The sequence below is a fragment of the Streptopelia decaocto genome, assembly GCF_964273445.1.
Source record: "Streptopelia decaocto genome assembly, chromosome: 2".
Classification (NCBI taxonomy): Eukaryota; Metazoa; Chordata; class Aves; order Columbiformes; family Columbidae; genus Streptopelia; species Streptopelia decaocto.
The window spans coordinates 41,372,351-41,396,633 of NC_138655.1; the positions used below are offsets into that span (position 1 = coordinate 41,372,351).

Here is a 24,283-nt window from a genome sequence, read left to right on the forward strand (position 1 = left end):
AACACTGTTACCCAGCCACAAAGCAGAGACCTCTGCAGTGGTCAAATGACTGCTAAGGTTGCCTAGCAAATAAATAAAACAATATATTAGAACTCTTACCCTTTATTGCAAATAAAATATAGTATAGTATTGGTGACCAACAAAGGTAATGCTCTCCTGAGGTCTAGCCACTGACTGCTATTTGTGATTCAGAAGTGTTAAAGGGCAATTTAGTAAATAAAACATTGAAACCTTCTGACCTCATAGCCACAATTAAGGGCATAAGCCCTCTTGAAAGAGTAGTGTTTGCATACAGTATTCATTATCATGACCCTCAGCCAGGACCAGGAAACCATCAAAGAGCCTCTTTTGTCTTCTGAAACATCTAATCAGCCATTTGGTTGTGAAGCACATTGAAATATTACTGATTAAAAAAATCTTGCATAACTATAGCAGGTATCATATGAACTGGCAGAAACATGAAGCTATAACTTTCTTAATTAAATTAATTTTATTTATTTACATGCATTTTTTTCAGAAGAAAGTCAAAGATGGGAACTATGATTCCAGATGAATCTACAAAGGGTTTCAATATTGTAGCTGATGTTTGGCAGACTACTGGTACAACTGCAGAGAAGAGTTCACAAAAATAAGCAGAGGTTGGATAGCTTACCAAGAAAGAAAAGGCAACAAACAAACAAAAACACCACACATGGAAAAAATAATCAATTTGAAAAAGAGAAGTAAATGATGAAACCCATTCATCACCATGTGGGGACTTCCTGTTCCTGAGTAAGCAACACAGCAATCTGTCGAATCTAATCAAATGGAGTCTAAAGAAAAATCAGTACAGAACAGAAAGCCCTGTTCAAACCATTAGGTTTCTCCAGAAGATGGTCCCAATTGCAAGTAGTTCAATTAGATTCACTAAAGTCCTGCATTTGTGTTTTTCTGTACTTCCTATTTCACCCTAACATTCACGCTCTAAAAGAGAATGCAATATGACAAAATTAAGGAAGCTATGCCCATGTGCTAAGTGGGAATTTTTCCAAAGTGTCAAGTCAAACGTATGTACTTGCTTTTGATTATGAGGAGAAAGAATATAAAATGTCCCTATCTACCAGACTCACAAATTATGAGGTTTTTTGCGGTATATAGGTAATGGCACATTTCTGAGACCAAAAGGTCTCAAAAATTATTTAAAAACACAGGACACTGCCAAACTAATAACATGTTTAATAATACTTCTGTTTCTGACTAATCATTTATGGGTGTTTTTGAGAAAACAAAATAATGTTTATTCTTGGGTGAAAGTAAGGGAAGATTACAATGGCAGAGAGCAAATCAGCTGTATATGCTGTTCGGAAGACATAATACAATTACAAATTTAGTTGTAGCTCTTGTTGTAGTTTTGTGGGTTGGAACTATTTGTCTTGCTGTCAGATCAGATATCACACCAATCTCACAGTGGTATTGACTTGCTAACATGTTACTTTTTGCCAATCGGAATTCTGTCAAATGTATGTCAAATTTAGCTCTTGCTGTGAAATGCAAATGAAAATACTCGCATAACATGGCAGAGCTAACAATATTCTTTTGCAAACATAAACACTGTATCTTGAGGTTGCTCCTTCATTTCCAATATTGACTAAATCACTTTGAACTTCTGCATGATTTGAATACAAGCTGGAATTTACAAATCTACTTTTGCAGCCAGAATATTCTGTAAAAAGTTGTAGAGCAAAGTTGACTTTGTTGCCCTCGTAAACAACATGCTTACAAAAGCCTCAGTCTAGCTGTTCTATATCCTTGCACCACAGCTACAAAAGTGACATTGCATTTTACATGGAAACAGCCTTTCTGACAGAACTGCAATAAATGGCCATGCTAAGAAGATAGGATGTTTCCCAGAACTAAAGCATCAACTCTGGAAATCAGACAACTAGATTATATTCCTGGATCTGCTTTAGACTTCCTGAGAAACATTACATAATTCACAAGCCATCTTAGCTTCTCTTTCTCAACTATACAACAAAGACAACACTTATATGCCTCTCACAGGGACACTGCAAAGCCCTCTTCACAAATTTTGAGATCCTCAGAAGAACACACAAGTCAAAAATTCTGTGTTTTTTCTAAAATTTTCTATTCATTTTGCATTAGTTTCTATTTTTCCATAACTCAATTGACAGATCAAAAACTATCAATTGTAATTTTCACAGCTAACTTTGTAAAGCTGGTGGTTTTGCTCAAGGATAATGTGATCTCACTGACAGTTACCTAGTCTCCCATGTAGCTGTGCCATTTCTGTTGCCACTAGTGGAAGCTGTGCAGACAGAATAAGAGAGGAATAACAACAAATTGCTCAGCAAATATGTTGTAAATCTACTGAAAAATGTGGTCAATATAATAAAGACATTCCTCTACTATGCTGTAATTGGATGCTGCAGGTACTCAAACTTCCTAAATGACAAGGACACACAGAGGTAGAAAACTGATGCATTTTGGGATAGGTTTACGCTGCCCTGAACAAACTTCTTAGAGTCCTGGAAACCATACACCTGAGTAAGCACAACAGTCCCTCAGACTGGCCAGTTCTGCTTCTCAAGGCTGCTGGTCTTCTGACAAATAACAACCTCACACTGTTCCCCCTCCCCCCCCCAAAAAAAGCATAACGCCTGAATCATCATTTACAGCTCACTTATTGGTTGACTGTGAAACTCCTTCTGATGCGTCAACTGGTTTGTGTTAAATTCTGTAATAAGCTCTAAACGGGATGGGTCTCATACAGGCCCTGCTTATGTGAGAGATTGACAGCGCTTATTTACATTAATAATATAATTGCAAGTAAAATGATAACATTAATTCTCTCTGTAGTATTTCTCTTCACTATTACAGGCAATTATATCAACACTTATCATATTTTATAGTATCATATTATTGAAAAAACTGCCACTTTCAAAAGGACCACATTTTCAAACACAGGCAGCTTTACCTCAGCCATGCCTATATTCTAACTATTTGCAAGCAGTTACCCAAAACTGGTCTGCTAATCAATACAAATACATGTTTTGCCCATTGCTACTATTTATTTTTTGTACAAGCATAGGACTAAATTCTCTTCTTACCAAAGGCAATGGGAACATTTTCATTAAATCATGCATTAGAAAAACTTGCCTTCAAAGAGAAACTGAAGTTTAACAAAGCTCACATTTTACAATTTGTCTCCAAACATAAATTGAAGTCCAGGTATATCAGCAAGAAGTTCATCCAAAGAGGATGAAAATACTTTGGATAAGCCAACATCTCAGAAGCAGCTACTCCAAAATCCCAATGTCTAACATAGTCACTAGAGACAAGGCTTGACAAACAGTTATTAATTTCATATAAGGCTACCTCATTTACAAAATTTCAGAGGTCATGTGCAGCAGCTTGATTCTCAAAAGAAAGAGAAATCATTGACTGCATTAGTTTGACTTCTACAACATCTGCATAAAATGGAGAAATGTTTAGAAATAGAAGATATTTTTAAATTGTGAGCACACAGTTTGCAACTGTTGCCAAAAATATCAATACTAATGTATCAGTAAAGTACCCAGGATCCAACCATGATGATTGCATTTTCCAGATGTCTGAATTCAGCCAATTTTTTAATTGTGGCCAACAAACTTGGCACAGTTACATGCTCACTCAATAATCATAATATGTCACAGGTGCTTACACAAAAACTTAACAGTCTCGTGAAAAGATGGATATAGATATCTAAGGAGTAGGATTAAAGGCCACACAAAAATCGGCATTATTTTTTTCCACTTCACACAAAAATAAGCTGAGTAAACAAGCATTGCTCACTGAACAGTGACAGTGAATACACTTTTTTCCAGTCTATTCCAGTTCTTTTTCATCCTGTAGATATCAATACTCGCTCACTTGACCTTCCTATCCAGGCTAACAAGGAGTTACTATTTGCTAAAATGGATGCCAATTATCTATTACCAGGTTAATTAGAGAAAGGCAATATCACATTGTTGTTACCTGCTAAACTAATGGTACCAACAGACAGCTTGTTTTTCCACCCTCAAGTATAACAAATGCAAAAATCTTTTAAGAAGAACATTAAATATTTGGAAGAACCTTTTTTTTTAGTGTGTGGTTAATTAAATTACATCAGCCTCAAGTATTTATGGTATCAGGGTGTCAGTTCTTGAAAGTAAGCACAAAACTCCCATGTTAGGAGTTATCTGAAGGTTTTTCTGAGTGATCTGGTGTTTTCTGTCAGATCAGTAGTATTTTACTGGATTTGAAACTTTCCACGGTGCCTAGGCGAGGAGTTAAAACACTGCCTGCCAGAGGATGTTAACCAGAATACAGCCTAGCATTGACTGTGAGAAAGCTCAACCAAGGTCAGGCTATGTAAGAAAACTTAAACTCTACTTAGCCTTCACCACATGCACAAACATCATGCTAACAGAATGATGCTGTGGTTGTGACAAGTGCACCTTGTGCATGAAGAAGTGAGGTATGATAAGAAAGATTAGCCTGGTGGACACATAATAGCGCTTCAGAAAGTCTGAAGACACATGAAGATTCATTTAAGAAATGGTAGTGACCTCAGTCCATAACCTATGAGTAAGACTGGATCTCTGATTTAGTCTCTTTTTGACTGTTGATTCTATAAGAACCTGGCAGACTATGAACCGGCCTCTGCAATATATGTCTGTCATCTTCTGGTGGATTTACAGCAACATTTATCACAGTGTCTTCTCTTAACAATGTAGGCTACTGTAAGCACTTCAGACTTTCACTTTCTGCAGTGCCTTCCTAGGGACTAAAGGGTTTTTTTATATCTTCCTGATGTAAAGAAGGTCAAGAATGATTGAGGGACTGGAGCATTTCTTACATGAGGAAAGGCTGAGAGAGCTGGGACTGTTCAGCCTGGAAAGAAGGCGGTTCAGGGGAGGTTCTTATCAATGCATATAAATACCTGATGAGAGGCGCTAGAATAGGCAGAGCCAATCTCACCTCAGAGGTACCCAATGAATAGTCAAAAGGAAATGGGCACAAGTTGAAATACCATAAATTCCACTTAAATATATGAGAGAAAAAAAAAAAAAGGGGTGAGTGGTCAAATATTGGAATAGGTTACCCAGAGCGGTTGTAGAGTTGGAGATACTAAAAACCTGACTGGACAGTGACCTGAGCAACTTGCTGTAGCTGGCCCTGCTTTGAGCAAGGGATTGGACTAGGAAATCTTTGGTGATCCTTTCCAACCTCAACTAATCTGTAATTCTGTAGTATGCAGTGCAATGACATCATCTTATTGACATAATTATTCTAGAGTCAGAAACAGATTCAACATCGCCAAGAAATCCCTATAATACACAATGAAAAATATTTTTGAAGGAGATAGAACTGCTAAAGGGCTGTCAAAGAGCTGACCATATAAAGTAAGGGTAATCAAAAACTTTATCATTTTATCATCTTCTGTTTCAATGCAAGATAAATTGATCTCATCTTGCTTAGCATAAGATTTGTTCTGTGTAAAGTGTCTCTTTATACAGTTGTAGCAAACCCAAAAAAATATTTTAAGACCAAGAGTGAGAGAATAAGCCACACATTAGTCATACCACTCACTTCTGAATAGTGCTCAGATACTGAGATGATGGGAGGCATAAGAATGTGAATAGATTAGAAAATGGCTGAGGGGAAGGCAAGGCAGGAGCATGGATTAGTAAAGGCAGAAACTGAATTTGGGCACTTGAGAGGGGAAGGTGGGGGAGTTCTTAACAGGGAGACCCTTAACAATGGAAACCAGTATCACAAAATCTCCCAAACCACCAAGTGAAGCCTACTGGAGAGTTAAACAGACAGCATAAACTGGTAGAGGGGAGTGACTCAAGAGAGGCAGTCAGGTTTAAATATGTATTCATCTTGGACTTGTTTTGTCAGTTTTATAGATATATGGCTGAAAGATTAAACCTAAAACTGGGTACATATAGTCCTCTCAAGAAGGGAGTAACATTTATACATATCTATACACACCATACTGCAGTACTCCATACTGCAGAATAGCTGAAAAAGTAGCACCATGTTCATTCACTCTAATTTTTTGAAGATGAATTGTGTTTTCCTCCAAAATTGTTTGTGAGCTTTTTACTACCTTTCTATGCTGTTTTCTCAGAACAAGCTGAATTTTGCTGCATGCACAGCCTGTATCTGATGGAGATCATTTTACATACTTGTTCCTTTTATCTCAGTAAGGAATGATGTTCATGTTGTTATTATATACATTTTGTAGAGAGATAGACAGCTTCAAGTGGAGTTAAAGCCAGCAGTATGACTGTTTTATGCTGCCATAAGCGTATCTGACTAAGGCCTGGGTTTCTGTAAGATTTATTCAACTGTTTCTGGACTTAAATGGCCATTAGAGCCAACGGGTACAGCTGAAATATAGCAGGACACAAAATATGCCCAGTTTTTAGGCATTGGCAGTCCCATGGTTAAGGAAGTGAATAGCTACCTTAGAGCTTGCAGTCACTTTTGCAATCTTCCCACTTGAGAAGAATTCTCACTGAGCTCATTACAGGCACTTTTATTTTAACAATGGGAAGAAAAGCATGAAAATGGATTTGTTTCAACCTATTTTTATAATGTTTGGTTTTCTCCACACTGCTTCTCATTTTACTTTAGAGATCTCAGTTTTGACTTATGAAAGAATGAATATGGATCTGGGGTACAGGAATGAAAGACACAGTGAAACACAACAGACTCTTACAGTCTATAGGGCTGATTATAAAGGAGTGTCAATTGTTAATGCACAGATTATTTAAAACAACTGATAATTTTATTTAAACAAGAGGAAAACAGAATGGAAAACAGCAGATAAACTTCTGAGTATAAAGCCTTTGTGTGGTGCATACAACATAAGCCACACCTGATGAACATAATTCTTTACAAACAAGGTACATGTGTCTGGAAGGAAAAAGGCTGGTTTTAACACTGTGATAACATCATCACAGGAACACTATTTATTAACTTTTATGATCAAGTATCGTTGCAAGTATTATTAGGAGCCCCACTTTTCATCTACTTATATTAGTCTCTGGCATTTTGCCCTAATAGACTCTGAGAGTGTTTAAAGGACTGTTTATACAAATGAAGAAACTTTAAATACTTTACATGTAACTGGATATGGCACCAGATTTACAAGGTAGAGAAATGGGCTCATGTGGCAAAATTCACACCAGTGATGGATTCCAGTTCTCCTCATGCATATTCCATGTCCCATGCTTGCAAGCATGGAAGAACTATCTTTGTTATAAAGACAGCCACCAACTACAAAATATAACATAAGGCTAAAGTGAAGATTTTTAAGATGTCTTCAATGTCTTGAGAAACTCAATATACTGCCAAAATCAGTATTTTTTTAAACACTGAGAAATACTCAGAGACTGTGATGACACCAGAGGAAAATGCGGGAAACACATCATAGGTCTGATGAAAGCTGTAACTTAAAGTAGATTGATATTCCTCTATTGGAAGAGGAATGACTCTCAACAGAAACATTATGCCCTGAAAACTATGTCTGAATAGTAACAGAAGCAGAAAACCATAGCCTAGAATTAGTTTCTTTGAACACACAGGAACAATTACAGAGCAGAAACAGAAATAAAATTTAAATTCCTCTTCTTTCCCATTCCCATAGTGTTCATCTCTGACTTTCACATCTGGTAGGAAAGTTCCTAAACCACAAGGGCATATATAGTGTAGTTTACATACAACTATCTTACAAGATACTAGAACCCAAGGCTTTGCTCGGAAACAATAACCCTCCCCATAACACAGCTGTAAATTACATTCAGTGAATTTTGTGTGCTACTATCAGATGGAAATCTCCAAGAGCAACAGCCCTGTTATATTGTACCTGTGTTACACTAGAGATTCATCAGTTTTTAATGTAATTTTCACAAACATTAATCAGAGATAGCCAAACTTAATGAAGTTACACTGGATGTATACAGCAATGCAAGGAACATAAAAATCATATTCTAGATGAACAACAAAATCTCAGTAGTATAGAGGAACACATTTTGATTTATTTAAGTTTTAATAACTTTCTGGTTTAATGATTTTTAGCATTACTGAATATTCATTATTGACTTTTAGGTATCCAAGTCATTTTGCAGTTACCTATACTTTCTATCAGATTACTATTCTTGATTTTTATTAAAATCCGGCATAGTTTTGTCTCGTCTTCTTTTTTGTGGGTTGTTTCTCTGTCATTTCTTATGATTATATCTGTGACCCAAGGGATTTTGATTGGTTTTGTGGGACATGATTACGTTTTCTTTTTTCCATGATGTTATGCTGAACTCTAGCAGTCCCTTGCATCAGTTAACAGTTTCTTAAGAAAAAAAAAAAAATAGAGCCTTCAAATATGCAGCACATTTATACACAGAGGCTGGAAATCTTGTCCCATTTAGTTAAGTTTTTTCCCCATATACTTAACAGATTAAACTAGTATAACAGAAAGCAATAGGAGCTATCTAATGTTTCTGCAACTCCACAGTTCTTAGCACTATTGATTTTACAAAGTGCTGAAATATTTGGAGAACACAGCTCTCTTGGATTAACAAAAAACTCAGCTACCTTGTTAAATTGAGAAATTTAGGGGAAAAATATGGGGAAAGGAAGCCAAATTACTTTATCTGTTCTTTTCTTTCCTCGTTGATCAGCACTGACTGACAGTTAAATAAGCAGCTTTGAGAAATAATGGATGGACAATAATCTGGCCAACCTTGGAGCTTTGATGGTGTGGTTAGAATTCAGAGAGAAGCCTCCTCAAGAACTTCTGAAGTTTAAAGGTGTTATCACACATGAATTCAAAAGTCTGGTTACACAATTAGATTTTGTAAAAGGTTTAAGTGGTAATCCTCAGTCCAGATTCATCCCACTCTAACTGCACCATAGTTCTGTACTTATCCTCCAAACCTCTTCCAGGCTTTCAGTCATATATAACCAAAGAAAAACATCAGGCACAGAGACCTAGGTACAGTGTAGAAGACCTTAGCCTAGGTGTTAGGGTGGATAGTAACAGATCGTCAGAGCTCCTGGACCAGGTATCAAGTCATGCTGTGATGTCAGAAGGATTAAAATGATGCTTTGAGAGAAAAATAATTCCTTCCAAAGAGAAAGAAAACAAACAAATATTCTGGGTACTTCTCTCAACTAAATAAATGAGTAAGAACTTGCTGCAAGACAGCATTAATCAGCTAAATAAATATCCAAGATGATCACGTAGCCAGAATGATTTGAAAAAGAACACTTAAATTTAGTCTTCAGATAAACACTGATTTCACCTTCCTGACACAATATTAAACCAGCATTATCCACAGACTTTAGCTAACTTACTTTTAATTTAAATAAATGCAAGGGAAAGAGTACCCCTGACTTGTCTCTGCATGAACTTACATATTTATACTTCAAACTGGAAAATAAAAAATTTAAAAAATCAGAGAAACTTCCTGTCCTATCTGTCACTGACTCCCCATCATCTGTTTGTTATGCATAAATTATTTTAACCTAAAGGACATATTGCAGATTGAATGTCTGCAGCCACTAGAATCCTGAGGAACTGGAGGAATTGGAGGAAACTGCAGAAATTATAGGAACTCGGAGAAGCCCTGGGAAATGTCATGCTTCTGAAGCACCTCTCAGAGGTCTCTCTGAAGAAGAGAGAAATATCCTCATTTGCTTGGAAAAGTAGAACATCACTACTCTAAATCACCTGAGTTAACCTAGCCAGTGTGATTTGACTCCAGTCCCTTGACATCTCCCTTTTCCTTTTTACTTTCTACAAGAAAAGGTTCACACGACAGTGTCTTTCAGTGGAAGCATGTGGAAACCCATGGAAGTATTTACAGTGAACACTTCTAAAGATGGGTACGCAACACAAACCATAGTCCGGACTATCTTATCAACACAAAGAACAGGCAAAGAAACCTTTTTGTCCCTTTGCAACTGAACAACATCTAGTTAAAACTAGCACATCAAGCAGATGCAGGTTTGAAGCAGATTATGAGAGAGGCAGGTCTGCTTGATGCAGTTCCGGGTACATTTGTTGATTCAAATCTCACTATCATAAAAGTCAGCCACTCCCTCAGAAATACTTAATGATCCTTACATATTGCTTTGAGTCCACTTTATTACCTCCATTATCCAGTTTTGAGAGAAGCTATTTTGTATACATTTTGAATTCTCCAGTGTTTATATAACAGTCATACTATACCTTAAATGTGTCTTCACTTTTGGGATTAAACAGCTGGTGTTTCCCAGATCCCAAAACAATAGGACCAGAAGCTTTGTTTTCTCCATAAGCATAAATGAATACTGTTGCTGTCGTGCCAGCTGTTTCAAAATCCCCAGTGACTACAGTAATTTTCCAGTCTCCTTCTGTAAAGCAAAAAATAAAATCAAAATGCTTTTATAAGTGTTACTGATATGTAGCAAGTCACTCGAAAGATGTAAGTAAAAGCATAATTTAGCCCAGGGACTGTAACTACTATATGCCTAAAAGGTAATGATGCCGGGAGATGAATATTGGCTAGATGCCACATGATTCAAACTCATCTTGGGCAAGTTGTGTAACTTTAAAGATTTAGGAAGTCTGCAGCATATTAAAGCTGGAAATATGAGCATAGAGCCTAGTTATCATGGGAAAAGCCCAACCTCCAGAATTTGGATTATGACAGCACGTATAACCAAGAAATTCAATGGGAAAAGTATCAAAGCATCTCAATTAAGTACAATTTCCTCCCATTTTATGTTGTTTTGACACATCAAAACCAGCTCTGTTTGCCTAAATGGAGGCATGACATTGAGATTAGCATGAAAAAAAATATTTTGGAAAAAAATCTGATGCTAGACGAGGACTCTTTAGAAAATCATTTTATATAAAGCTTCTGATACTAAAATGTCATCTCTGCTACCATACAATACACACAAGTTATTTAAATATCTGAAAGCAGCTTAATATAAATCTTATTTTTAAAAAAGAACAATTCATAATTGGAAAATGCATTTCTACATCTGAAAAGCTGGGATCTTATGCTATCCACCCCTTTTTGATTGCAGCTTTTGCCTGTATAAAACAAGTTCCACTTAGTGACTTAAATTCACCCTGTGCAAGGCAAACAACAAATGAAATACCAGCCCACAGTCATCTTATAAATAAATGCCACAGTGTACACTAGAGTTTCATTAATATAAAGCTGTCTGGTAATGCCTGGATGAATTAAAGCTGGCATAAGTATTTGTCTTTGGCCAGTCCCATTATCCCTCAGTAATTTGCCCCACAAAGACTGAACTGTGAGCAGGAAGCTTCACTTCTTGTTTTCCAAATTCTTTAGGTTTGGCTGACATCAGGTTTTGGAAGGAGACAGATTTTTAAATACACATAAATACATAGCTGGGAAATCAAGAAACAGCAACAGCTTATATGGTCTGATCAATAAAACCTGACCAGCAGGTCAAGGGAGTTGATTGTTGCCCTCTGCTCCACTCTGGTGAGATCACACCTGGAGTACTGCATCCAGCTCTTGGGACCTCAACATAAGAGGGACATGGACCTGTTGGAGCAAGTCCAGAGGAGGGCCATGAAAATGATCAGAAGGATTGGAGCACCTTTCCTGTGAAGAAAGGCTTTTGTTCAGCCTGAAGAGAAGCTTCCAAGGAGACCTCATTGCAGGCTTCCAATCTATAAAAGGGGCTTATAAGAAAGACAGACTTTTTAGCAAGATCTGTAGACAGAACAAAGGGAAATGGTTTTAAACTGAGATTTAGATAAGACATAAGGAAGAATTTTTTTTATGATAAGGGTGGTAAGACACTGCAATAAATTGCCCAGAGAAGCTGTGGGTGCTCCATCACTGGAAGTGTTCAAGGTCAGGGTTGGTGGGGTTTTGAGCAACCTGATTTAGTGGAAAAAATCCCTGTTCATGATGGAGGGGGTGGACTAGGTGATCTTTAAATATCTCTTCCAACGCAAATCATTCTATGAGTCTATAAAGGAAGTGAACCATCCATTTTCCACTAAAAATTGTCAGACTCCAGTTTGTAACAAGCTCTTTTGAGTCGTTGAAAATTTGCATCTTCACAGTTTTCGCTATAGACCCACTTTCTTGAAAAAAAGAACCACAGCACCAGACTACAAAAGAATCAACATCAATTAGAAGGGTGAAAAGCTAAATAAACTGAAGGTGGAAACAAAGACCATAAAGCAGGGGCACCCTGCCCCATAGAAGAGCTCATTCAACAAAAAATTCAGTCTCTTCTGTTTGCAAACAATATAATATTAATTCCTTAAAGATAAAGTTCCTTCAGACCATTTGGCCAGAAAATGAGGACAATTCAATTTAGAAGTGCTTAAGAAGAATGGTGCAGACAAAGGTTAAAGAATAAACCCACTATTGAAAATTCCAACTCATTCAGAAACAAATATTCATGTCAAATCAGACAAAATGTATTTTCCTTTGGAGTTATTAATTATCTGATTTATTGTACCTCAAATGTTTTGGATGCTCTTTTCTATTATCCCCTCTAAGTCTCTCTTTTTTTAAACAATGCATTTTAGAAACAATGTGATTAGTACTCTTGAGACTCTATATTCTGGCTCAACTCCTGCCTCCAAAGGATGAGTCTGGTATCTGTAAACTATTTTGCACACAAGTAGAATTCTCAACATAAAAAAGAAGAATCAAACTTCCCTAAAAACATGATTAAAAGAGTTTTTGTTTATTTCTAGAATATTAGACACAATACAACACCGTAGAAAGTTCTACTGCCCAGAAATAAAGGAATTTTGTTGTTTGGTTTTTTTTTTTTTTTTAAAAAAAGGTTAATCTAGAGTGAAAATGACGTATTTAAAAAAGCTGAGATGAAAAAAGTAAGTGAACAGAATCTCAGATCAACCACTCAATCAGTAGATTGAGCAGTCCCTATAGGTGTGGGACACTGAACTTGAAGTCTCTGTCCCACTGTTCCATATTTCAGCAAGTGCCCTAAGCAACAGGCGATTTGGTGCATACAGTTTTGGTTACCTAAGTCTGATTGAGACTTCTGGAACAAATCCACCTTGCATTTCCATGAAACAAGTCTGTTTTGACAAAGGGTAATTTATCTGTCATTGACAAAGCTGAGCGTCTCTTCTGGACAGCAAGAGACATTTCTCTCACAGGATCAGGATCAAAATGTTGTGAACAAAATGTTCACTGCAAGTCCAAGCCGATCTCCACTGAAGATAAGTCAGTTGAATACATACTTCGTTTACCTTGGCTTTTTGTCATCTTTTGTTAGGTTTATGGGGCAATTTTTATCTGCTGCAACTTTTACTATATAACCAGACAAGCACAGCTTAAACGACACAGCATAGAGATCCAGCCGTGGGTGCAGAAAGGAGTGAGCAGATTGATTTAAATGGTGTGAAGGGGGATCTGTAGGTGCAGGCTTTGTGGAAGCAAAGTGTGCAGAACAGCTAAGGCACAGAGTGATGAGCAGTAAGAAAATGAATGCCTTCTGAAAAAGGCATAGAAAGGAAAAAGGGCAAAGATACTTGTGACTCAAAATAAAGTTTAGAATAGAATGGGATTTGAATATAATTTGTAAAATAACTGGATGCAAACTTTGTCATTAACAACCTGCCATAGGGACACTATTTAAGACAAGGTATTTGGGTCGTCATGGACATCTTGATTGATATAATAAATTATTAATAAGCATTTTCAAACTCTTCCCCCACAGCTTCTAAATTATTGTTCAAACTACAGCGTGAAGCACTTCTCACAGCTGAGAAAATATTACGTGTTATTAAGAAATGTAATATAATCTGTGCTGGTTGCAAGGACAGAAAAGTCAAGCTGAACAAATATGAAATCACAGGTAAAACAGAAAATGAAAAATTAATAGTGAGAAAAAAACTATATATAGACCATGAGAAAGAATCATGGTTTAAAATATTAATTTAAAAAATGAAATTAAGATAGGTGAACAACAAATACTAGAAAAGTATTAATTTTCAAACAAACAGAGAGAAAGTAATGTGGGTGGACAGAATGACAGAATAAAAAGAAAGCATAAATAAAGTGATTTATTGTTTAAATTAAAATGTGAAGGTCAGTGCTTACTAAAATATTCAAATAGTGTGCTGCAATTAATGTTTTAAAATAAATACAAACAGCAATAAATGTGTAAAGCAATTAGTTCAGAAACAGAAACGCTCTCCATTAAAAACAGAAGACTAGAGCAGCACTTACCATTTGCTTCTTCTTGCATTATAAGCAGTTTTATTTGAAATTCGGGGTAGGGGGGAAGGTAGTTAATCAAGAGAATTAAATTAAACAGTATTTCCTGATGCACTTGAAAGAAGAGATGAAAAAAACATTCCGTGATTCTAACCAATATCAGAAAACTTCCCTTATCATTCATTCCCTCATTGATTTCTCACTATCACCTATACCCATTATACAATGCAAACACAAAACATATTATCCCAGAAATATAACAAGGGAAACTGCAAAATGGTTAACTCTGATATTTAAAGTGCAAATTCAACTCAGATTTCTTCAGAGAAAAAGATTTCAGTTTACTGATCTTACTTCCATAAAGTTACAATAAAATTTACCTTGAGGGTACAGCTCAATTTCTGAATGAATTACACCTTGTGACATAAAAGGAAGCCACCTAAGAATAACAAAGAAAATAACAAAGCAGGTAGTAATATTTTTTTTCCTCCACCATATTACCATATAACCGAATGATCCACATCTTATTTGCATACTGAATACATGTAACAACAAAGGGTCTTTATCTCTAAAATTTTAGTATTTGATTTGATACACGTTAAAGTAGAAATTATTTGACCCAACAAAGAATTTTATTTCTGCAAATGTAAGAGCTGTGTAAGTGTAAAATATTCCTGTGTCAGATTAAGAGACCTATATGGCACAACTGTACTTATTCGTATAGCTAATCAGAAGACTATGACAGAACATGGTTTTTCGGTAATATGGATTGAGTGCTAAATATAATTTGTATACATCTATTGCAGTATTTCTTAAAATCAAAGTTTAGTCTTATAAACACAAATGGAACTGAATATTGCCCTTCATTATTCCTCCTACAAAGTAAGGACAGATAGATGACTCTGAAAAAGTGCAAATGAAGGCAAACATTGGCTAGGTTTTTTGGTCATGTTATTCTAGGCTAAAGATAATTTTGAAACCTTTTCATTCAGAACATGGATATGGATTACCAACTTTTTTAGTTTTCTTCTACTTAGCAAAATATCAGCTGGTTTTCTAAAAAAAAAAAAAAATCAACAAGCTTCTGGGCTGCTGGTTTTTATTTACTTGGTCAACCCCCATGGACCCTCCATGAATGATCTAAAACATTTAGTCTTTTATGAAACTTGTTGGGAATCCAGTATAAACTCAGATTAGTCCAGAGCAGTTTTTGAAGGTTCCTTATTTTTTGTCTTGAAAACATTAACAAGCCAATTCATAGAAGAACTGACCCCTAAGAAATAAAATTTGTCTGTCCAGACAACTACTTAATTATATCCCTTCTGCTAAAACTTTACCACTCAGGTGTCTTCTGCAATCCTAAATGACTTTTTAAGTGTCAGTCTGTAATGAATACTGTATAATTGAAATCCAGTGAGACCTGCTGGATATTCAGAAACTATCCAGTTTTTAAGTCGGATGAAATGCTGTTGTTTTCTTGTCTAAGGAAAAAATACAGCATTTTGTTCATAGCCTAGATCATAAAATATCAATGTAGAATAAATCTGTGAGGCTGAAGATGAATAAATCACAGAGATTTCTGAAGGACAAAAACTTCTTCCCTCCTTGAACAGAGCACAGTGTTTCAGCTTTACATTTTGGCTAGCATGGAAGCTACCCCAACCCCCATCACTCACCTATATTAATCCTTTTTCAATGGCAGTGTTTTACTGTAGTAAACTTATGAATGAAAGAAAAACACTCCCTGTTTCTTCTTGACAGTGTCTGTCACTGAATGATTTTTGCTGATCAATATTTGGTGCTAATTATCACAGAGACAATATAGCAAAGTGCCCTGACTTGTATTGTCCCTAAGCCGTGTTACCCACTGGAGTACAGCTATAACACAGAGATGATTTTTCATGACTGAGCTTTTCACATGACCGCTTTGTTTCTCTACAATTCCTTCATTTCACTTGAAAGATGCACATACCCATGAGACAGACTTCAAAACTGGAAACTCCAAATGTAGGATTGCCATAATATTTTTTCCAAACATACAAAATGCAATGCTAAAAAATTGGCTTTTAAGATGCTAGCTTAATAATTTCCATGAAACAACCACAAAATTATTTTGACTTTTGGGCATCATGTTTGTCTCTCTAGCAATCATGTTTTTCTGAAGAGACTGAATGTTACTTCTGGATGGCAAATCTGTTGTCTTTCCCATTTAGAAATACACTTTCACTTAGAATCTTTTTGTGTGTTTTATATTTCCTTCTTGAATAAGTCAGTCACTCTTATAGCAGTAATCCTTTTATGATGAGGCTGCACTGCACAATCTAGTAAGACAGCCACAATATAAGCATTTAACCTTTGATACGGGCCATACAGCTCATTAACTCAGGCAATCTGTTCTGGAACAACCAATTTTCTGAATTTTTTGAAACGCAAAACCATTCAAATTTGTTCTTTCCTGGAAAATTCATATTTAGCACATTAATTGGCATAATACTCTTAGTGATATATATTTAAGAATATTCTTGTAAAAGCTACCGTCCACAATTGAAAACGTATTCCAAGTTGGTCTCAGCTTCTCTGACAATGACTTTATCACAGTACCAATACTGGGACTTGGCATTAGCCTCACAGCGCAACAGCACCTTCTGCAGTTCTCCCAGAGACACAGTTTCCACTTCAAAAACCTTGACCTAGAAGACAGAGACATCACTCCATAATTTGCCACCACTAAGTCTGAAAGTTTTAAGTATTTCAAAAGCCTAATTAACTCTCACAATGTACAAAGATTCCTGTTGCTTTTAACAACAGCTGGGCTGTACTAAGGCAGCTGGATCTGAAAAGTTAAATATCTCTTGATTATGGACCATAATAAATGCAAAACCACAACTACAGTAATAATCCCAAATAAATTGCTTTTTTCAGCCATCATCCAAAATGCTGCATGCAACCCTTCACTATCGTTTCAATACCTCACCATTTACAATTATTCTTCTTGTGGTAAGAGCCAGTTAAATCTATTACTGCCTTTTTTGATACAAACTTTCTCATATTTTTCTCTGTTGGTCTCATCTCTATTTACATTTTATTCTGCTGGAAGAAACTGAAATCTGGCATGCCACTTGCCCCTTGTTATGCATCTAGGTTTGTACTTACAGCTGGCTAAGATTGTTTTCATAGGAGCATGAAGCTGATCAGGTGAAATGTTCAGGTTGGCAACTTTCTGTCACAGTAAAAAGCATATAACTTTCTCTAAATGTAACGGTCCAGATCACACTTCTCAGTAAAAGGAACATGAAGGAAAGAACTACACTGGAAAATTCATATCTGTAAAGTTCTCAGTCCTTGGCAAATGGCAGAACTGAGACTGCTTGTGCAACTTTACTTCTCCCTTGTGTACACGTAATATATGATCACAAGCTATTCTCTCTGAAGGATCCCTGCCTCAAATTGTGCACAGACAGGACTGCAGCCTTTTAATGCTGCTTTTTATCTTCATTATTTTTATGACTCTATGCATTATTTACTGCAACCAAACAAAGAGTTCAGTGAAGCAGAACTGATTTCCCCAGTGACTTCACTTCTGCACTTTTTCAATCGTACCCCAGTTTTCTGCAAATGCTGAAATCTATTTTTCAAAAGGTTGTCTGTATATTTGTTTTACCTACGCAGTTAAAACACAGAGATTACCGTCAAAAGCTGTTGAAGATGCGAAGTAGTTTTGGTGCTAAACCAAGAAACAGAGGGGTTAATTTATTGGCATATTTAACATTTCAAAGAGCTTAATATGTCCAGAGAAGAATTGTCTTTGAATGAACCTCAGTTACAGCTATGGTTGCTCAGAAATGTTAAACGGGTTAGGCAGCAAAACAGACACTTACAAAAAGTGGTCACTCAAGGAAGCTTTACTTTAACTGATTTGCCTGATATCACGTAGAATATCTGTGGCAGGGATAAAATCAAGCTGTTCAAGTCAGCACTCAACAGCTTCTGTCATAAAACAATATATCCCAGGCCCTGCTCTGACACTGTCTCGCTCACCCATTTCCATAACAAAGTGCACCTCCCTTAGCCCCTGTATAAATAATACACTCAATTTACCATCAGTCTGGCTAGAATAATCCCCCCAGAAAATTCCACTTAAATCCTGAATTTCAATTGGAGTAGAACTTTATACCTAATGCATGAGTAATGGTATTATATTTTAAGATAGTATAGATATATCTGTTTACCTATAGGTTATTGTCATGCTTCATATTTCAGATACTGCTCTTTATTTTCTAATTACACATTCCACTAACAGCTTGGTACCATTTGTTAGGCATACAAGTGTTAATTCTCAATAGCTCACAAAGGGAGAAACAAGCTTAATACAAGATCATAAGAAGGCTGAGATTAGATTTAGTAGTCCCTGAAATTCAACTGCAGAAAATCAGGACAAGGTACTTATGGAGGAGATAGGAGTTATTGAAAGAAAAGTACTTTAAATCTAAATATTAATCACAATACTGTACTATTACCCATTAAAAGAAATACATAACAAACAGTCCTACTAAGATCTGAAATCACGTAACAATTTTTGTGCACATATTTTGAGCCAGCTGGAACTTCTTATACTTCAACAGAATAGGTTTTAAATTTATAGGCAGCTTTTCTCATCATCCTGGGGGTTGTTCTTCAAATCACTTTATTTGTCTGTGTTTTCACTCATTCTAGTCATTCCTGGATCAGCAGAAAATTATTTTCCTTAGTTCTTAAAAAAATATTTTGCTAAAACTCTGTGATCTTTTCTATCAGGAACCTGTTAAAACTAGTAATAGTGATTTAGTTTTATTTATATGGCTAAGCAAATTGTTTTTCATACTTACTGTTCCTTGCTGAAATGTCTCTGGTGTACCAGATTTATGCAGAAGTCTTATACCAGAATCTCCTTTTTCTCCATAGATACACAGAAAAACTGCAGAATCTGTATCAGCTTGTTCCAAGTCACCAGTGTAGACATAAACATGGTATAAAACAACTTCCAAAAATAATCAAAAGAAGAAAATACAAGTTATATATAATCACAATTCATTTTACTCACTATTCTAGATTAATGGAAGCAATGCCATCAAGTTTGATTTGCAACTAATTGGCTGGAATATATTCTCCAGAAATCAGTAAAACTAAATGTATTTAAGAATGCTAAGGCCACATTTATGAATGTACAGCAAATGGAATATAATTCAGCTGACATTACTACTGAAAAACAGTCAACCAGTATATACATAACTGTGCTACTGTGAAGCACACACATACTTGGATAGATTGGTTTTCCAGCTTCCACTACTGGAAGTTCACAGACAAAGTCTCTACCATCACGATTCCTTGACAGCCATGTGTTTGCTGGAAAACTCAGTGTTTTCTTGCTCTTTATATGTTGCAGTGTCACCTAGGGAAGAAGAAATTTCAACTATGATTCAGGACTCTCTTCACTTTCCAGTGCTTTACTTCTCAATAGCAAAACATATTTTGTATAGATTTTCTTCTCTCACAGAAGACAATAACATGATTAGTAAATATTGCATGCAAAATTGCGGTGCGAAAACATTATTATTTTGGCCACTACTTTGCAACTTGACTCCTCACTAGAGATTTTTTTCACACCAGTGGTATTGCAGCTGAAACTGCCAGCCTCTCTTCTTTGAATATGTCTTGAACTTTAAAATTATCTTATTCTTGGAAGAAACAAATCTGTAATTGACATTTCTGAAATCTGTCAGTGAACCACCTCTATGTAACACTGTCTGGAGTACTGGAGACCGAAAACTTCCTGATAAGTAAGATTAGATGAGACTGAGCTTTTGGAAGATGTGGAAAGAGAGACAAATTTTTACATTAAAATGAAAACAAGATGAAACTCATCTATATCCTTCTGAACTTTGGCAAGGAGTGGATATGTTGAAATATTACATCAGTTTGTATTATATTTGGCTCTTCGACAGCAGAACAAAAGACAATCTGAATACCAGCACCCTCTATTTCTCTGAAGAGAGTTAGAATTAAAATTCTCAAGTTATTTGCCACTGTACCATATGATATCTGTCTTACTTGCTTCCTATAACTAAAGCAGTCTTTCATCTCTTTTACGGGAGCAGTTTTTCCTAGTCTTGAATTATAGCAATGCTTACTACGATTTTTTTCCATAGGCATTCACTAGCAAAAGGAAATCAACACCAAACAACTGTCTTTCTACGGTCATGTTTTGAATGTGTATATAGCATGCATAAGCCTTGCAAATAAAATTACGAAAATAAGTATTCATATTCAAATTCTAACCCTTAGGAAATCAGGACAATATATTCCTGTATCTCACTTTTCCAATAAACTATTATTTTAAGTAAAATGAACATTTAACACCAAAACATGTATTTATTCTAACAATAAATACTTTTGCAGCAGTGATTCTGAAACGCAAATGTTTATTGGCAGAGCTCCCCCTGCTGATTCATAACAATCGCAAATATTAAAATATTAACTGCTTTGTCAGAAAAACACAGCTTTTGACCTGATTTGTTTTTCTGTGAAAGAAATATTTTAAATCACAAGGTTACACTATGAAATTTGAGCCATAATGATGTGGAAATATTTTGTAACTACCAAATGGATAGTAAGATTCGTGCAACCATTTGAGCAGCTGAAACATTTATACTTACATTCAGTTTTGGTACAGTCACTGTTAAGGCCTTTGGGTTAATGTCAAAATGTGTTATTACTGTGTAATTCTGCTTGTCTAAACAAGGCTTTTTAAGATGAATTAAAGGCCAAAGGATAAGCTTGTGTCTTTTACAGACTCAAAATAAGAAACATAACACGAATGCTTCTGTGCAATACTGAAATATACTTTACATGGGGGTTAGTGTTAGCATGAATTTAATCTGGTGAACATCCCTAAATATCTTGAAAAAAAATGAGTTAAAACAGAAGGAGAAAAGAATAATTCACCAAACTGAAAAAAAAAAAAAAAACAGCGGTTTCATTTTCCCTGAAAATTATCATAATTGTGAGCTACAGAAACAAAGAATCATGGAATTGTTTTGGTTGGAAGAGACCCTCAGGATTATCAAGTCTAACCATAACCTAACTCTAGCACTGAACCACGTCCCTAAGAACTTCATCTAAACGTGTTTTAAACACTTTCAGTTCACCACTTCCCTGGGCAGCTTATGTTTGGATCAATTAGAACGAGCCTACTCTTAAGCAAACTTTGTTCATTCTTCACATGTAGTTGTCATGGAATAATTGTTACTCCATCATTTTCATTTTTTTCACAGCTGGAATTTACAGCTAGAATCTCCCTAACACACTGAAGAGTACAGGTGAGCTTTCAGAAAGCAAAAGTTTGTAGAACCTATCGATACACTAAAAGTGTCATGTACAAACTACATGAATTAAGAATACTTGCAAAATAATGCTACATACTTCCAGTTCTCAGGACACGGACTGTGTCAGTGCTTATGTATAAAGAAACCTAAGAACATAAAGCAATAAGAATGTATCGCAATCGGCGTTTTGTGATTCATGAAACTATGGCTTCATTAAAAGATGGGCTTTTCATTCATATAAAAATTAATAAAACAGGAAAACGTCACCATAATAAATCTCACCTTTTGTAAGTTCCACTCTGATTGTTCATTAAGTAATCCATTGAGTTCAATTCTTATCTTGTAGATATTTCCAATGTGTTTTATTTTAACCTGAATAAAGCCAGACCAATACAACATATAACCAAATGCAAAGATACATATAATGTACACTTTAAACTTGTGTGGTAGTGGCTGCATGCTGATTAATTAAGGCCATGACTTGCAAACTAACACTAAATCCAAATAAAGATTAACAGCCATTTCAGTCAGTTTCCCACACATAGAGAGGAAGAAGCATCCTAATGGCAAGCACAGACTTATGAATTTCCCTTCCTGTATTTTCAATCATCACATGTGAATTAACTGAAAAATCCAGTTCTCATTTATGCGTAAACCTCATTTGCCCTGTATTTCAACATTTCGCCATTCATTCAATTTGGGCTATGTTTCTGGAAAAAATATAGCTACATCACATGATTAAAAAAAACAAAGATACATTGAACTGCATGTTTATCTTTGCAATTGGTTTCAGACTTCTCTGAACCATTGTAGTATCTGAGTGTACAGAAACAGTGCACAAAATTTTATCTGCAGATTTTGAATTATAGGATCCAGAAAAGAGACTGCTTCTCTTTTGTCTATGTGAATTTCTGCCTGAGCCCCAGCTTGACCAGATTATAGCCTAGTGAAATCACAGTGCTTGCCAGGGAAATGATTTGGCAGATATTTGAACTCTTCAAAGTTTGAGGAGAAAAAAGAAACAAAAAAGTTTGCAAGGGCCATTCATGAGAGAAATGAGAAATACAAAATTCAATCCACTAAATCACAGGTCACAAATCTTTCATAATGCAGCACAGCAACATCACATGTCAGAATTACCTCAGTGTCTCTTTGTGCTTTTGTATAATAAACGTTTATGTTTTAGTCAGTGTTACCATGCTTTAGTCAAAGATTTCTAGAAGCAAACAACTTTTATCCTTGATTTTCCTAACACTGAAATGCACTCAGTAAATCACAAGGGTTGTTTGAGAAAGAATCTGTGGAATTCACACCTGTATTTATATTGGTATCATTGCTACATCAACCTGAATTTTATTAATGAAATAAATGTTAACTCCAGGCTTGCAGCACTGATGTGACAATATGGTTCCTGTCTTCCATCAGCTTAAGAAAATAGCTTTGCTCTGTGAAGCCAGATTTCGATATTCTTGCTTATGCTGCATAGTAACTCTCTCTATAAGTTGTCTTATTAGAGGTAACCTGGAGACTTTGGAATTAAAGTAGTAGTAAATTAAGAGTGTTTATACAGCTTGACTGAAAAAAAACAACTGTTATCATTTCCTACATATCACAAACAAACTAACCCACTTGTCAAGTAATATGATATACTGTCTTCGAATTCACAGACCTGGTGTTCACTGAACATACAGTGCTGTCATGGTGCCTGTTTATTCTAATAAAGCCCTTTTTTAGCCGTTTGGTTTTAAAAAAAATTCAATTATTAATTTAATCATATTAATTATTAATTCAAAACATAAATGTACTGAATTTTTACTGAACTACGTCAGGATACAAAGAGTTCCTTCTGCCTAAAACAAGGAGAGATCTTCCAGAAAAACACTCTGGTATGCTTCTTGATTTTTCTTGTGCACAGTCTTAGAAAGGATTAAACAGGCAATGACTACTCACATAAGTAAGGCAAGAGAGGGAAGGCCACATATGAATGGTGTTCATTTCTCAAGATAGTTCTACTTGAATTTCTAATAGTTGGGCATACTGCTGATAAAACTAAAGGTTAAAGAAAACTGATTCCAAGTTATCATCTGATTATTACAGGCTTTCTGAAGCAGACTTCTTTCTAGAACTCCTGGCCAGAGCTATGATTAAGTTGATTACTTTAAAAAATAAAACCTGGTATATTCTGCTCTAGAACATATCAGTGAAAAAAAAACAAGCTGAAAGATATTAATGGTAAAAAGAAGATGTAATGTTTTCAAGTCTTACATTCCTACCCTCATTTGAAGACTTATCCCACTAAACAAGTACAGAATAAAGTTTAAAGAGGAAAAAAAAAAGAAGAAAGGGCTTTTAGTCATAGTCTTTCTTTGTGGATTTATCTACCGCGGACTAAAGAGTGAAAAGCACTTCGCTGACATTTGCTGTTTCATGCCTGAAAGCAGTAGTGTCAGCGTGATATAAAGAATCACAGTAGTAGCCCCAGGTGCTGAAAGATTCTGCTCTCTCACAAGATCAATATCCACAGTGCACAGCCATAATGGGCAATATCTATTTTAGAGAAAAAAAAAAATAAAAAATTGGTCCATCTCTTTAGAATGTATGGATTAACATTGCAAAGCTGCCATTACCCCATGTTACTTATAAATT

At 35.7% G+C, this 24,283-nt stretch overlaps 1 protein-coding gene across 1 annotated transcript in view; it reads right to left on the reverse strand.

Moving 5' to 3' along the window:
• Positions 1 to 24,283, reverse strand: part of RP1 (RP1 axonemal microtubule associated) — a gene marked incomplete at both ends in the record, with an annotated part of 175,464 nt that overhangs the window by 102,026 nt on the left and 49,155 nt on the right. Inside the window, 6 exons of the mRNA XM_082044556.1 lie at positions 10,268 to 10,431; positions 14,657 to 14,715; positions 16,812 to 16,966; positions 19,142 to 19,293; positions 19,572 to 19,704; positions 21,920 to 22,009. Coding sequence (XP_081900682.1) covers positions 10,268 to 10,431; positions 14,657 to 14,715; positions 16,812 to 16,966; positions 19,142 to 19,293; positions 19,572 to 19,704; positions 21,920 to 22,009 — 753 coding nt within the window. The remainder of the gene's footprint in view (positions 1 to 10,267; positions 10,432 to 14,656; positions 14,716 to 16,811; positions 16,967 to 19,141; positions 19,294 to 19,571; positions 19,705 to 21,919; positions 22,010 to 24,283) is intronic.